General features: G+C 41.4%; 1 protein-coding gene across 1 annotated transcript in view; it reads left to right on the forward strand.

Annotated features, from left to right (window-relative positions):
• Nucleotides 1–591: 591 nt before the first annotated feature.
• Nucleotides 592–17449, forward strand: part of REEP5 (receptor accessory protein 5) — a 42937-nt gene continuing 26079 nt past the window's right edge. Inside the window, exons 1-2 of the mRNA XM_060093243.1 lie at nt 592–798; nt 1480–1573. Of these exons, the coding sequence (XP_059949226.1) occupies nt 681–798; nt 1480–1573 (212 nt within the window). The 5' untranslated portion in view covers nt 592–680. The remainder of the gene's footprint in view (nt 799–1479; nt 1574–17449) is intronic.

Here is a 17449-nt window from a genome sequence, read left to right on the forward strand (position 1 = left end):
TCTGGAAAAGTTTCCATGGTATCAGAGATCAAGCAAATGCCAAGCCCACCATGAAATGGTTTAAGCAGTGTAGGGCAGGACTTTTCTTGGAAATGGTGTCCCCAGAGGAGGGAGTGCTAAGTTTCTTCAAGGGTCTTTTCAAAAAGACTACTATCTGTAAGTGAGAAGAACTATGCCGAGTACTGACAGCGAAGGGAAAAGTAGGTCTGCAACCAAAGAGTTCTTTCAGGATGGTCGAGCATTTCAATTTCTACATTTAAAACGTCTCAGCAGGTTTAGCAGAGCAGGGTAGGCACATCAAACCAGTCCAGCTATTTTTTAGGTGGGAGCAACAAGGCTGCCTGCCCCCTCCTTTCCACCTCCTTTCGAGTACGATTTCCGAAGGGACCTCACAAGACTCACCACCCTCTTTTTACCCAGTTAACAGAGGCAGGGGGCGGCCGCCCAGCAGGGAGCAGGGGCTGCTCGGGCCACCGCTGAGGGTGTGGCGCTCGCCGAGGACCGCGGGAGGGAGAGGGGGCGGCGCGGCTGGGCGGGGCGAGAAGGGGGGCTGCAGGGCGCTAGCGGAGGGACTCGGGAAGCGCCCGCCTCCCGCCCCGCCCGCTGCCGCCCCAGTCACCTCGCTCTGCGGCCACCCGGCACCAGGAGCAGCCACAGGCGGCGGCGCGACGGTCCCCGCCATGTCTGCAGCCATGAGGCAGAGGTTCGACCGGTTCCTTCACCAGAAGAACTGCATGACTGACGTCTTGGCTAAGCTCGAGGCCAAGACCGGCGTGAACCGGAGCTACATCGCCCTCGGTGAGTGTGGGGCTGCGGCCCGCGGGATCCCGCCGCTTGCCCGGCCCGGGAGCGGCTGACGCATCGCAGCTGGGACCACGGGCTCGGTGACAGACGGGGGGTGAGTGGCGTCGTCGGGGACAGAACTGGCCGCCTGGACAGGCCAGGGACCAGAGACCTCGCCCGGGGCGGCCCGGTGGCGGGGCACCCGGGACGTGGGGCCGGGGACCGGCCGGCGCTGACGTGTCTGCCCTGCGGCCCAGTGCCGCGTGCCTGTGGCCGAGCGCAGAGCTGGCGCCGAGTGGCGGGGCCCCTGCGGGAGGGAGCGCGGTCCCCGTGGCGGAGTACCGGGTCCTAGCCAGACCCTCCGCGGAGTTGGGCGCGGGACGGGAGGGGCTGCGGGCCGGCGCCGGAATCCCGGCCTCCCCAGACCCTCCGGGAAGGAAGCGGGGCTCCTGCAGCTGGTGCGCAGCGTGGCGTGGGGCCCCTTGCGGGAGGGACGGGAGAAGGAAGGGCACAAAGGTGCGGCCTGCCGGGTATCCCCAAACCAAAGGCAAAGCCCCGAGAAGGCGCGGGCCCAGCCTCGGTGCGGTTTCTTTTTCTCCAATGCCTAGAACGGGCCAAGCTTTGCGGTGTTGGCGGGGGCTGCCCGGCTGGAGCGCCTGTGTGCCACCCGACCCTCTTCCCTCCTCGTGTCTGCAGGTGTCATCGGGCTGATGGCTTTGTACCTGGTGTTCGGTTATGGAGCCTCGCTCCTCTGCAACCTGATAGGATTTGGTTACCCAGCCTACGTCTCGTAAGTGGCTCCCCCTGCAACCGTCCCTTCCTCCCCTTTACTCCCCTTCCCCCATCCAGAGCTGTGCTAGTTACTGTACCATCCGCATTTCCCTGGGAGAGTGGTCAGAGGACCAAAGAGTAGGAACTGACTGCTTAAGGTTACACGTTTTAGAGCCTTACCTTGACACCTGATCTCGACTAGCCGAAATGTATTTCATCAGGTTAAACTGACGGAGTGTGTGCCTTCTAACAGCTGCACAAATGAAAGGCAGAGCAAAGTCGACCTTTACTGGTGGGACGATCTCAACGGGTACAGAGAGCCGATTCTTTCTCCCTAATAATTATTTCAGTCTGTATTTCACCTTATATTTATGTACAGTAAAACCCCATCAATTAGAGCTTCTTTAGTTCAGAGTTAATGTTAATTCAGACACTGGGGAGAATTTTGTCTTCTTTATATTAAAAAGGCTGGCCACTTATTACAGGCAAACGGGAAACACTTACCCTGTATAAAAACAAAAACAAACCTTATAAAATGCATCCCTAATATATCTCCTTGGTTATTATATAAATGACCCATTTATATAATTAATCTAAATTACAAGTGATCTTAGATTACGATCTGACTTTTCTGCTAGCTGAGGCTGTTTTTACTCTACAGTGTGTTTAATTTGAAAATATTCTACAATTTCATTTTTCCATTCATTCAATAGGAATTATGCCTCCCCACAAATAAATTTTGTTTTATTCTACAGTTCTTCCCAAGAAAGCTGGTGGGTTTTTACTTCTATTGAATTGGTCTGTACAACTTTCCTCAACCACAGGGATAAAAAAAAAGGAAGAAACAATTTCAGCTGGAAGGCTAAGACACCAATAAGACATTACTGCAACTGTGTCTATCATAGGCCAGGCTAGAATTTAATATATGACTAGAAAGGGGAAATGTGTTTCAGAAAAAGTTCTGACTTGAAAAATTAAATAGAAATTACATAAGTAGTAATTACTGAATTAGTCTGGTACAGACACTTAGTGGCTCCAGAAAATCTAGCTACATATAGGACACTACTTGCTTTTGAATTTGGAGATCCTCTCCAGCATTATCTACTAAAGTACCATCCACACTGTCTGTGTATACCAAACGATTATGAGGACAGACCAGAAAAACTGGTTTGACTTTCAGATCAGTGAAAAAGGTATAAGAATAGCAGTTCTCCATAAAATAATAGATGGTGTAGATAGAAAGTTTGTAGGCAACACTGGTTCAAAATGGCTTGCATATCACTGTGTCTGTGATAATGGACAAAATAACCAGGTAGAACATTCCTTTACTTTTCTTCTGTTTGTGTATTCTACTTGTAAGAATTCTTTTAGTAAGAAAGATTTTGAAGCATTTTTCAAGTTTGTGCTTTAGATGTTATTGATCACATTTAGTAACTGCCTAGCTGCTTGAATTGTTTTGAACTAGGGAAGACTGTGGATCTTTAAAAATACTGAAGAGCATAAAAAACGTTTTTTCCACATCAGTGCTGTTTGGTGAGTAATCTTGTGAGAAACATAACCTTGTCTGTTGGTGTGATTAGATGATTGATATGGGCTTTAGAAAAGTAAAAATTTGTTTCTGGGTGGGATGTGTAGATGCTTGTATGTGGAAGTGGATGTGACTGAAGGCAGACAGGGCTTGGACATGCTTTTCTTTGACCTAGTGGATTAATTCTAACAGGAGCCACTTTGTTTGTCTGTTTTTAAATTAATTTTTATTAGAGTATAGTTGCTTTACAATGTTGTGTTAGTTTCTGCTGTGCAGCAAACTGAATCAGTTATACGTATACATATACCCACTCTTCTTAGATTTACTTCCCATTTAGGTCACCATAGAGCATTGAGTAGAGTTCCCTGTGCTATTCAGTAGGTTCTCATTATTTATCTATTTTACACATAGTAGTGTCTGTATGTCAATCCCAGTCTCCCAGTCCATCCCACCTCGCCCTTCCCCCCTTGGTAACCGTAAGTTTGTTCTCTACATGTGACTCTCTTTCTAGCAGGAGCCATTTTTAAAGTCATATTTTAAAGTAATTTCAAGCAAGTCAATTTCAGTTTTTTATCGTTTGTTTGAACTCATTCTTTCATTCATTTTCTACATAGTCAATTGAATATTATTGGCTCTCTTTATTTACAAGAAACTAAGTGTTCGTGTCTATCGCTAGGAGTTCTGTGAAATGGTAGAGATGGTCATGTATCTGAGTAGTTCAGGTAAGTGGGTTTTATATATTTTAGAATTTTTTTATTCACCAAGTAGACACACTTTTCTATCTGAGTATTCTGAGGCAAAGTGACATTTGTAGTACACTTTAATAGGAGCTGGAAGAGTATTAAAAATCTAAAAAAGGGGATTTAAACAAACATTCAGGAAACAGTTTATGAGTATCTCTAGATTAGTATTTATTCATAGGATGCTTCCTTTTGGTACAACCAGCTCTTTTACCTTTAAAATGAATACAAGATCCTATTATCATAAGGGAATTAAGTGAAGGTTGGTCTCTGTGGGTGCTTCAATTTTTCACTAAAACAGTGCTTCTCAGCCTTGGCTGCCCATTGGAATTATCTGAGGAGCCTTAAAAAGTGCTGATGCCTGGGCCCTATCCCCAGAGATTCTGATGTAATTGGTCTGGGGTGCAGCCTGGGTTTCGGAATTTTTAAAGTAGTCTCATGTGCAGCCCATGCTGAGAAGCCCTGCTGTAGAGCAGCAGCATAACCTGTGCTTGTTACACTTGAAGAGGGGGTGAAAGGGGCAGAAGAACAGCCTGCTAACCCTGGGAATAGCCCACAGGCCCACCTGCTTTGTGAAGGAGGTTCAAGGACACATGGGACTGTGTTCACAGTAAAAGCACACAGACCCCCAGTTAGTAAACGTTCAGGCAATCACTGTTATATTAGTCAAATCAAGTCTGTTCATTGCTTAACTGATGTAATTGTATAATTGTCAGAAAGCAAGTCCTTGTAAGTGGTACTATTAGTAGCACCACAATCAGTGTTACTTAAGATGTGATCTGTGACCACTTTAATTGTTCTCCTTGTCTCTTGGAATTCTCCCCAGCCAGAGTTATTTTTAAAAATACAGGTTCATCTATTTAGCAAACATCAAATGCCAACCATGCACCAGACACTGTGGCAGCACCTCAGATACACCAGGGACTAAGTTGGACATACTCCCCATCTTTGCATGACTAGTCTACAGGGTAGACTACAATAAACAGTAAAGTAGTGACAGTGTGGTGAGCCCTCCACAGAGCACCCGCAGGGAGTTGTGGTAGAGATTAACAGGAGGGGCCCCCTGTAGGTATTTATCTGAGCTGCTATTTGAGTTAAGACTTCAGGGTTGAGAAGCTGCCCGCTGAGAGCAGAGTCAGGCAGAGGGAGCAGCGTGTGCCAGGCCCTGGGCAGCCAGGCACTTGGGCTGTTGGAGGACCTGGTGCGTTGGAAGCTCTGAGAGGGAAGAGGGGCGAAGGAGGACCAGAGAGGTGCAGGTGCCATCAGGCACAGCTGGTGGCTGGCACACCAAGTGTGCATTTTATTCCAGGTAGCTGTGGGGAGTTTGCATGTTTTCTGATTGCCTTGGATCGGTTCTAAGTAGGAGGTGACATGTTACAATGTACATTTTAAGGTCATTCTGTCTGCTGTGATTCCTGGAAGGAATTGGTGATCCTGCCAAACTATTGCTAATAGTCCTTCCTTTCTCAGCTTTCAGCTTTTGCTCCTGCTGCTTCCTTTCCTTAGGCCACCATAGAGTGGCCCACAGATTGTGCTTAATGGTCAGTGATAGGCTTAGAGGCTGCAGGGTGCAGAAGTAAAATAAGGAAAAGCCTATTTGGCTTCGTAGCTTTTCTCGTGACTCACTACCTGGGGAAATATGTGGGTGGGGCTCAAGTGCACCTGGCTTCACACCAGGCCTTGTCATGTTGGAGCACTAGACAGCTGGAGGCCTGGCTAGCCCTCGGGGCGGGGCACCTAGTGCCTTATCAGGTAGCCCCTTCCTACTGTTTACTCTTATTTTCTGCATATATCATTTCCCTTTGAGAGCAGGGCCATTAATCCTCTACCTCTAAGTTTCCAGACTTTTTGGCCACACTTTATAGGCAATTTGAAATATAATTCCAGACTTCTCATTATCAAGAGCTGTTGACAGAATGACTTTAATCTCCCTACTTCCTTCTATTTCTGATAAGAGAAGGCAGACTACTGGATAATAATGGGAACCTTTGTTATTACAGCAGACCTGCCCCTCCCCCCCATTTCTTGCTGAGATATAATTTCCATGCAACCCTTTTAAAGTGTACAATTCAGCGGTTAGTATAAAGTTTTGCAACCATCACTGCTTTTTTTTTTAAAATAAATAAATTTATTTTAAAAAAAGATGATGCAGGAAATATAACAGAAGCAGAAGTAGGGTCTCACCCAACAATTTTTATGTAATGTTAAATATAGCATTACCATTACCATTAAAATATCTCCAAGGATTTTTAATCTTTTTTGTATAAATAACTTTCACTGCTCTTAAGTTTATGATTCCCCTCTCCCGACTATTATTCTCAGGTCAAAAAAACAATGAAAGTCGTCTAACAAATAAACCCTGAACAGCCACCAAGTGTGTCACTTTTATAAGAAAATTACTGAAATTTTGAGAAAAAATAAGGTAAAATAAGCTGGAATCTAGAAAATTCATGACACAAAAACTAAACTGTGATCCCTTGTGTTTAAAAATCTTAAAAAATTTTTTTACCTCTGGTGGAGTTCCAGATCCACCCCATTTTTCTCTCACACATTATTATGAAGAGAAACTACTCCAAAATAAAAATAATAATGTTCTGCATACTAAATACAGTCTTTAAATTATGTTCCACATAAGAGCTCTTCCAAAGAAAAGCCACAAATTTCCTTTAATATAGAAAGTAAGAGTTCCAGGCAAGTATCTCTTTTTTAACGGTAAGTCTCTTAACAGTTTTAATATCCAGGTTTTATAAAACTATTGGCTACCATTCAATCTGAAATGTCTAATCCACAAAAAACAAAGTATGAATAGGTATCTTGCTAAGTATCAGCATCTAAGGAATTTATTAAAAATACACATGGGGCTTTCCTGGTGGCGCAGTGGTTAAGAATCTGCCTACCAGTACAGGGGACACGGGTTCGAGCTCTGGTCCGGGAAGATCCCACATGCCGTGGAGCAACTAAGCCCGTGCGCCACAGCTACTGAAGCCCGTGCGCCTAGAGCCCGTGCTCCGCAACAAGAGAAGCCACCGCAATGAGAAGCCCGCGCACCGCAGCGAAGAGTAGCCCCTGCTCACCACAACTAGAGGAAGCCTGCGCGCAGCAACAAAGACCAAAAGCAGCCAAAAATAAATTAATTTATAAAAAGAAAATAATAAAATAAAATAAAAATACACATTATTTCAGGCCCTACATATTTATATGTCTCCCTTGTTTGACTTAAACAGGATAAACATTCAAGTCTAAGAAATATCATTCCTAACACGGACACCAAAAAGATTCCTATAATAAAGTGTTCCCTACTTTTACAGGTTTCACACATTCTCCACAATAAGTGAACATTCATTCATATTGCCAATGCAATTTTTGTTCTTTATCCATTATCATAAATTATAAAACGTATATCCCATCAGTTTGCAAAAAGTATGATGGAATAGTAGAATTAAAGATTCCACAAGTTTTTATATTAAAGCCAACTACCCATCTATTCAGTTTAACTTTTTAACCTCCTTCAAAACCTGTCTAAACTCCTAAACCTAGAACTCTAGTGAGCAAAGAAGCACTTCAGGTGCCAATTAGAAAATACCTGGTCATTTGCTCTTATCATTTACACTATATCAAGAATATGATTTACTAACAATGTACTACATTAAAATGATAAAATTCTATAATAAAGGCATTGTAACAAATATATCAAAAGAATAGAATTTTTCTTGTATCCCAATATTTAGTACATTTGGCCTATGTAGGAGATCTGGCTGCATCTTTACACAAGACAGCCATTAGAGTATAATCATCACAGAGTGACCAGCGGTTTCTAAGTACCCTGACATCTCCTTGTTCTACCCTCTGAATTTCCCCCGAAAAGAGGGCTCCCCCAGCCTAATGACTGCAACTATCTACCATTCCCATAGTCAAGTCTCATGGGTCAGATAAAGATAAAGTGGCAGGGCATGTAATATTGAAGGAATGACCCAAGATGCCTCTTACCCAGTCCCTCCGCAATAATTTTATACTCTTATTTTCCATCTTGTACCTTTATACCCAGCCCTCTGGCAACCCTGCCCGTCAGTCAACCCACAGGTACAAAAATGAAAGAAAGTTTGAGCTCCAGAGAGAAAAAGTTATTTTGATTTCTGTTGCCACATGATGGAAATCTAGAGGCATTTAACATGAAAATATTGTTATACCTAGCAGACGGGTTCCATATGAATATACTTCAAGTACATCAGTGTTTTAAGTAAGCTGCTGTTGACTAGTATGGAAATCTAAGAATTTATAACATTAAAACCTCAAATACATTTCCTTATAGAGAAACAATCAGACTAGTGTACATTTATAATAGTTTGTAGCTGGGAAATGCCTTTACTAAGATATGTAAACCTTATTCAAGTGCATTTATAATACTCAAAAGTACACTATATAAAAAAAATCACAGGACAGTCTTACTAACATGCCCCCCATTGCCTCAAAAATTTTATAATTCAATTTAAACATATTCAAGAAAAAAAACAATCAGGTCAATTAAAAAAAAAAAAGACAAACCTTTACATATAAAAATTAGTACCTTGGGCTTCCTTGGTGGCGCAGTAGTTGAGAGTCCGCCTGCCGATGCAGGGGACACGAGTTCGTGCCCCGGTCCGGGAAGATCCCACATGCCGCGGAGTGGCTAAGCCCATGAGCCATGGCCGCTGAGTCTGCGCGTCCGGAGCCTGTGCTCCGCAACGGGAGAGGCCACAACAGTGAGAGGCCTGCGTACTGCAAAAAAAAAAAAAAAAAAAAAAAAATTAGTACCTGATCCATCTGTTCCTGAACCAGATCTGACAGACGCATCTGTGAAGGAAATGGATTCAGAATCAGAGTGGCTAGCCTCACTTCGGGTGTCAAACATTTCCCTCTTCCTTCTGGTCTCTCTTATCCTGTTCATATTCGTCTTCCTCCTCCTCCCCCTCACCATCGTCATCCACCTCTTCATCTTACTCTACATCTTCTAATTCTTCATCTTCCACATCTTCCACCCTTTCCCCCTCATTCTCAGTGTTGTTGCCTTACTCATCAGCGGAACCAGAGCTGCCCGTCTCATGGTCAGAGCCATATTCTTCAGAGTTCACTTCCTGCTCAGAAGACTGGCTGGATCTGCTTGCACGTCTGTCCACTTCAAGCCCAATTCTCTCAGAACCATCTGGCATAAGGGATTTGACCCTCCTTTCAGGATCCCTTTTCCGCAGACATGTTTTTTCAGGTTGACTCTTATAAGGTTCTCTGGAGGCACTGCTTGACAAACGAATTTTCTGACCAGTTTCTAGATGTTTGTTTGTTTCAGATCTTTGATATTCCTCATTTTTATACTCTGTGACTGACTTTCCTTTTGTACTAACCATTCTTTTTGATTTTTTTTTTTGTGGTACGCGGGCCTCTCACTGTTGTGGCCTCTCCCGTTGCGGAGCACAGGCTCCAGATGCGCAGGCTCAGCGGCCATGGCTCACGGGCCCAGCCGCTCTGCGGCATGTGGGATCTTCGTGGACCGGGGCACGAACCCGTGTCCCCTGCATCGGCAGGCGGACTCTCAACCACTTGCACCACCAGGGAAGCCCTGTACTAATCATTCTTTTGTTATTGCTAACTGATGAGCTCAGTGACTTAGAAATCAATTGTCTTGAATGAACAGAAGGCTTTTGTCGCTTTGTGTCAGTAGATTCCATTTGGTCACTTTTTCTTTGTGAACCCTTTTTCTCATTTTTATCTTGTTCACTCTCTGGATTTTGGAGTTCATTATCCTGTTCTGGTACTTGAGTCAAACTATCATCTAGAACATTAAGTTCTCCATCTGCTAGTGTTGGAAGGGCTCCTGCAGAGGTGGGGGGCGGCTGTGGCTCACCATGGGAACAAGGCCACTGGCAGCAGAAATTCTGGGAGGTTCTCCTTGGTGTGGGCCCTCCTGGAGTCTCCATCACCGCTTTCTAATTCCAAAACATGTTCATCACCCCAAAGGAAACCCTGTACCCATTAGCAGTCATTCTCCATTTCTTCTACACCCCAGTCCTCAGAAACCACCAATCTACTTTCTGTCTCTATGGATTTGCCTGTTCTGGACATTTCATACAAATGGAATCATATAATACGTGGTTCTTTGTTTCTGGGGCGGCCCTGCTTTGAATGGCACAAAAGTGAGTCTTTCTGAGAGACCTCTCGGGGAGTGTGCTTTGCTGCACCGTCACATACACAAAGTCAGAGCCCGAGACCGAAGGTAACTGCCTCCCAGTGGTCCCAGAATGTGGAGGCTGCTCCTGTCCCTGCTTCTTTATTCAAGTGTAGTTATGATAGAAGTCTAATGACTTTGTTTTCTATTTTTACCTTTGCCCTGCAGAGAAGGGAAAGGAGGAGGGTTGGCTTTTTGTCCAACTCAGCCATCTTTTTGTTTAAAATTATATTAAAACGTCTATTACTTTTCCTCTCATATATTTCGTATGTTTCTTAAGGATCAGGTGGCCACCTTCCTGGGACTATCAGAGCTGGGCCTTAGAGATGAAACATGTAGTCTGATCACTTTTCAAAAGATAGAGGGATAGAGAGAGTTAGAAGGTTTTCCAAGGTCACACAGAGGCTAGACTTGTAACTGAGGGCTCCAGGCCTACACAGAAATGTGAAAGCACATTTAGGCATATTTTAGTACCAAGCTTGAAAAGATTAAATATGCTTAGAGTCCAGAATTTTAATGTCTGTATTTAATGTTTGGCAACACTTCAAATCTGATACCCACTTTAGTGATGTGTCATTTTATCTTCTGTGTGTCCTCACCAGCCCATTTTAACCTTTTGCTATCAGTACAAAGAGTGTTACTGCTTTTAGGTTTTTGCACGGCTGCTGAACACCTGTGCAGCCCTTAATTTAATAAATACTTAAATATATCTGTTTAAGTGCTTTATAAATATAGCTTATTTAATCCTCATAACAACCCTATGATATAGGTATTATGATTATTCCCATTTTACAGGTGAGGATGCAGAGAAAGAAGTAACTTGATTAAGGTCTCATAACAGTAGACGGTGACACTGATATTTAAACCTAGGGAGTTTGGCCCCAAAGCCCATGTTTTTAACTTTTCGTTATATTGCTTCCCATATGGCTCTTGAGTGTCCCACAGATACATGCCATAACCTTATATAGAGATGAAAATTAACTATTGATGTAAGTTTTTCTTTTATCAGTTTGACACTGTCAATACAAATGCATGACCTTCATGCGGTGTAGTTCTCAAATAAGGTACTACTATCCCAAATCATATATCTGCACACATAAGTCATTTGCAGTGTTTTGTGAACATGAGTTAGAATATATTACTAACAAGTTCTTTCTCTTGTTGGCTGTGGTACAGCATTGATTTACAACAGCAGCAATATAGCTCATAATGTGCAGAGACCTGCTCTTTTTTTAAGCAGTGCATGCCCATCTGAAGATGACACACTGCACTGTATCTCCTGAGGAAATGCAGCCTTGTGTTTAGTTCTTTGTCAGGAGGCAACGAATCTCAAGGGGGAGATGTTTGGGGATGGTCCCTATGAGGTCAGATCAGAAAAGGGGATCGTGAGGGAGAATATTTGAAGGAGACAGTCAAAATAACTACAAGAGTTGTAATACAGTCAACCACAAGTAAAAGCTACAACATCTTAGCAAATGATGCACAGCAGATAACATGAGGGAATATAGGTTAAAAAGGGTTGAAATCTACTTATTTACAGTTTGCAATGGCAGATTCCTGAACAGGTTCACTACCCAGAGGAGAATTTGGGGAAGTCGCCATGGTTCTGACTGATGGTTCTGAACCACTTTCTGTTTCTCAAGAGCAAGTCATCTGAAGCAGAGCTAGGCTTCCCTAATGTTGCTGGAGGATGTGTATTTGTGGTTGTCTTCATGGACTCATTAGTAAGGGGTGTGTTTGTGTTCTTGTGTTTTTTAAATAACTTGTAATTATCTTATTTTTTTTTCTTTTTTTTTTACTCATGAGCACTTGGGAGCAGATATATTTTCTACTAAGCTGCTTATGTTCCTATTACACCAGCTTTTCTCTGTAACTGTGTTCTTTGTTACTAGCGCTTTAGGGCAGAGCAGCTCATGCCCACACTTTCCTTCTCTGGGTAGCGTGAAGCACATGCACATATTCTGGCCTACTGGGCACTTGGACCAAAAATATAACTGGCATTCTGTAAATGCCTTAAGCAACAGTGTAGTCGTAAACATTTAAACATTTACCTTTGTCAGCTTTTTTTTTTTTTTTTTTTTTTTTTTTTTTTTTGCGGTACACGGGCCTCTCACTGCTGTGGCCTCTCCCGTTGCGGAGCACAGGATCCGGACGCGCAGGCTCAGCGGCCATGGCTCACAGGCCTAGCTGCTCCGTGGCATGTGGGATCTTCCCGGACCAGGGCACGAACCCGTGTCCCCTGCATCGGCAGGCGGACTCTCAACCACTGCGCCACCAGGGAAGCCCCTTTGTCAGCTTTTTACTGGTTGTGTTTTCACTAAGTATTATGGCTAGCATTACTGAACTATTTTAAAAGGAAGAAGTTGTGGAGAAAACTTAAATGTAGATAATTAAAGCCAGCATTTTGGTTATGTTTTCGTTTTTTCCCCTTTGCCTGTGTCATAGAGAAAAGAAAGCTTTGAGGAGCAAATAAGATTTACACGATTTATTCATGATCTAGTTTCTGGGTTCTAAAGCAGTTGTGGAGGGCGATCTCATTCCTAAGACTCTGTTCTGGAGTGTTCCCTATGAACTTTAATGAACTTTTTTTGTTCTCTTTATGGAGGTCCTGGAGATAGGGTCTATTTGTCCTTCTGAGCTGCCTCCCTCTCCCCCCATCCTAGAGCTCTCTTTTTTAGGACTTTGAATGAGAACTCTGTTTTTCAACTTAATATCCTTAGTATTTAAAACAAGTATAAATATTTATTGGCCATTTTAAGATATTTAGTGCCTATCAATAGTATCACCAAGTAATTAATTTTTTGAATAAATGATTATAGCAGAAGTTTAAAAACAATTTCAAAAATTGCTAATGAAATTACTTTTGTAGCAGTTGAAATATAAGCAGGGGCTGCAGAAACCTATCCCGATTTCATTCTAACACTCCCTGATTCCTGGGAGTGAAAGAATCAGGGAGTGGAGCTATCATGCGTCCCTCTCACATGGCTACTATATATATCCTGCAGCTTCTGGTAGTTTGGCCAGGTGATCTAGTAAAGGGATCACTTACACGTCAGAGGTAACTCTGGACTGCTGTCTACATCTTGATGTGGCCCTCTTTTGTCTGGGAAAGGTCAGTTTAGGTTGTTCTTGTGCAGGTTGTGAGGGTGCTTGAGCGTAAGTTAAATTTTCCGATGCCAGACCTGACATAGATATTATATATACAGAGCCATCAATTTTATTGACAGAGGGTTGTCGTAGTAGGATTTGCATCTGCTGTTTTTTTGTTTGTTTGTTTACTGAAGTATAGTTGATTTACAAAGTTGTGTTAGTGATTGCAATGTGGTGTACAGCAAAGTGATTCAGTTTTACATGTATATTCTTTTTCATATTCTTTTCCATTATGGTTTATTACAAGATATTGAATATAGTTCCCTGTGTTATGCAGTAGGACCTTGTTTTTTGCATCTGCTGTTTTATTGCTTCAGGCGTTCATCTTTTTAAACTGTCTATTGAATAGTCTAAATGCATTCTGTTTTGAGTTATAAAATGTTAGCTAGGAGAGGTCTTAGAGATCAGGCTGCTGGGGCTATAGCCATCTTTACCAGATTTGGAAATCGAGGAGACAAAATGAAGTTTTATGACTCAGGTCACAAGTCTGTTGAGGCAAAGCCAGGCGTAGATGTAGGGGTGCCTGACTCCCCTGGCCTGCCCACTGCCAACATTCCTCATGCTTTATATTCAACTGTGACTGAAGCTTCCATTTTGCATTAAAAAACAAAATGGTGAACAATTGACAAATAAGATCAGTATAATTAAACACCAAAATATTGGTCCAGTAAATGACTGCTTTTGGTTTTTTGTAATTTAATCTCCATTAGAGATGTTTTACAGACTCATCTTAAAATGCATTTGCTTGTGAATTTACCTTATATTATGCATTTCATTAAGTCAGTCATTTTATACTATAGGAGAACACTATATTAAAAATGAAAGGAACATGGTATATTTTTTCATTGTTCTGGTATAGTCATCTTATAGTTTCTACATATTTAAGAAGCACATTTGCTGCTAGTGATTGTAACTTTTTTGGGGTGGGGAGGAGGATTGAGCATGATATAAACAGTAAATAAGCAAATTGGTTTTATTGTATGTTTAGTTTTTTCCCTTTGTTTGTTTGATCTCTTGCTCTGTTGGTTCTCTCTCTTGCTTCGAAAGCACACCTACTCTGCAGTGAAAAACAAGTGTACTTTTCTGAGTGCCCATAGTTTCTGACCTTCTTTTTTCCATGAAGAAGAAAAATCTTTTCCTTACTGGCATGGAAATAAAATACTGTTCATGTCTTAAAATGTGTGATTTTTTTTTCCTTCTAATCTGACACACTGTATGTGTCAAATAATATTTGCAATGGCAGACTGCTAAACAGAGTAATAGGAAATAGGAAAATTATTTTGAGCTATCAGGAATTCCTGCTTCCCATTCTCTAATAAACACAGCCAAAAGCAGTCCTACACGTAGTGGGCACTGTGGATGGTCACACTGTGTGTCTGCTGTATCAGAAAGGATTATAAACATTATGGTCCGTATTCTTCATATTCATGCTTCAAAGACTCTACCTTGAACTCTGGAATATTTGTTATTAAACATAACTTACCACGTTAGAAATAAAACAAAGCAAATGGACCAGAAGTAGTTTCCTTTCTGTTCTTTACCAACAGCACATCTCAAAGCTTTTTATTGTTATAGGTTTTTTTCATGAGCTGCTTTTTTTTGATGTCCTGTCTGGTAATATAATCAACTCATTAAAATCCTATTGATGAGTACAACTGGTTTCAGTAGTAAAGCCAGTGGTCTGAAGACATATAATATTACTTAATTTTATATCATTTGGCTAGTGTGAACTGTAGTGGCTAAGTTACATATGAACCATGTACAGTACGGGTAGTGTGTACCTAAGTTTCTTTGGTGTGAGTGATCAGAAACATATGTACATGGACCTGATAATTACTAGTTGAATTAACCCTTGGGGAAATAGATTAACTTTTATAATACTCAGTTTTCTCAAATGTGAAAGGAAGGGATAAGTTAAACACTAGCACAGGATCAAGATTTTAGTAAGTGCTTAATTAAGTGTGGCTACTTTTGATTAACATACAAAGAGGAAAACTGACAATCATAGTCATGGTTGTCTAACTCCATGTCATTGAACTTTAAATGATTAAGGAAAAACCCCCCAAGTAGTATTTTCTTTCACTTATTTTTTTCGCTTACTCTTTTTCTGTTCCTTATTCTTACTTTTTCCTGTACTTAGATCAGCAGCTTAAGACTTCGTTATTCTAAGGTGCAATAAAGTACCAGAAAGTTTTCTTCTTCCAAGTTATAAATATGGCTAGTGGTTTTCTTCTCTTTTGGTACAGTGGTATACATGTTCCTAAGCCCTGGGCATGGTTTAACGAATAATTTTTAAATATTAAACCTATTTTTTACTTGTTTTGTTTCCATTGAGATTTCCAGTCTCCCATAACTCCTTCATTGGACCCCTCCCCACGCACACGTGTGCTGCTTACTTAAGAATGGAATGATCTTTTGACTGTCTTTGACTTTATGTCCTTGAGCATCACTATTTTGGCCCCAGAGCTTCAGTACAGTGTCAGTGCATGGTCAATGCTCGGCATATGCTTGCATCCAAAAGAGTCTGTCACTGACAGTTGCGGTGGATTACCTAGACAGGGCCTCTCTGGCCATTTCACTTCACCCCCCACCACTAAGAATTGAGTGGAGAAAAGTAGAGCCAGTTAGGTTTTTGGTTTGTACTGATGGTAAACAATCTTACTTAGTTTTTGATTTCCTTTTTATCTTAAGAAAAATTTTAACAAAGAAGATTAAGCCAGACAGTCTTATTCCCTGTTAGAAGCTACCTTTGAAGTAGACCATTTGGAATATAGGACATAGGAATAAATAATTGCAAAACTTCTCAATGAGCTTTTTGTATTTGTCATCTATCTTATGCTTCTCCTTCATTGTAGACATACATGTATATAATACTAAATATAATATACACACAGTTTATCCTTCATACTAGTGTAGGAAATTGACATTTTTCAACTTAATGACATGAATGAAGGTTTTGAAATACCCATTAACCAGGAATAACCTTTGAGTCTGAAAAAGTTAATATAGTGTTAAAAATGTTTAATTTATAACTATATCAAAGTAAGAGAATGCAACATCCATCCCAATGATAAATATAACTAAAGTTGTCATTGATGGAAGAAGAAAATCTCAGTAACAAATATCTATGACATATCTCAAAGACTTAGAAAACATGGCTTTCCTCCACATATCTGCTTTTCCTATTTGCTAGTTTTAATTTCTTAATGATATAACGATAGAATATTTATAATAGTAAATATTAGGTAAAAGTTGGGTAGCATATTATTTGACATATTATTGTTTATATTTGTTAATTGCTTATACCTCTGAAAGCTATTTACATGTTACACATAATAAACATGGACTTTGTCCTAAAAAGACAAGAATTAGAAACAAATATAAATAGGTTGTACAATTAATATATAGAAAAGCATTTTTATCTATTTTGCTTACTAATAGCATGAATCTGAATTAAGAGGATGTGTGTAGAGGTGAATGTTTCCCTGATGGATGTGTTGTGTCTGAAATAATTCTAAAAATAGTATGGAGGGTTATCTCTTCCCTGCCCTCCTACATGAGCATTAACTGTAAACAATGATATATTTAATCAATAGATAAAACCTCAGTAAGGGAAGCAGAGCTGTTTCTGACAGTTACCTAGATATCTAATGTAAGTTTGGTTTAGAAAGCTTTTGGTGGGGCCACTCACGTTTTATATCAGGGTTCAGTCAGCTGCTTCCATCAACTGTGGCCTGAGCCACTGAATTATCTAGCATAATAAGAAGTCTGGAGGTTGATATTCCAGGGCTGGGACAGCAGAGGTTCAGGCTTTTTTTCTGGTCACCTTGGAGTGCTGGCTTTCCTGCCCATGCCCATAGCTCCAAGGTATCACAAGACTGTTGCCTCTGTTAATGATTTTTGAACTAGTTTATCTCTAAAATACCTTCCTTTTGCCTCACAAAATTATTTAAACCCCTGGACTGTCCTTAGTTTACATGATTTCATTCTAATAAAGTACTCAGGGGATTTGCAGTTTAGTGGTGCCTGTGGGTCAAAGCTAATATTTAGGTTCTCTGAATGATGACTCTTAATTTGGGAGGGAGAGGATGCTGGTAGCCCAGGACTGTATCTGCTCAAACTTTGGTTTCTTCACACATGTTTAATGCTATCCTTTGGCCATTTTTAGTTCATGATCTTGCATTTAGAAAAAGCAGCAAAGAAAGAAATAGATGAGCCAACAAGGTAGAGACAGCCAGTACCAGTCACTGGCACTGGGTGGTCTGGACGAGGGCTGGCCAG

The sequence above is a fragment of the Mesoplodon densirostris genome, chromosome 3 (assembly GCF_025265405.1).
Source record: "Mesoplodon densirostris isolate mMesDen1 chromosome 3, mMesDen1 primary haplotype, whole genome shotgun sequence".
Taxonomy (NCBI): Eukaryota; Metazoa; Chordata; class Mammalia; order Artiodactyla; family Ziphiidae; genus Mesoplodon; species Mesoplodon densirostris.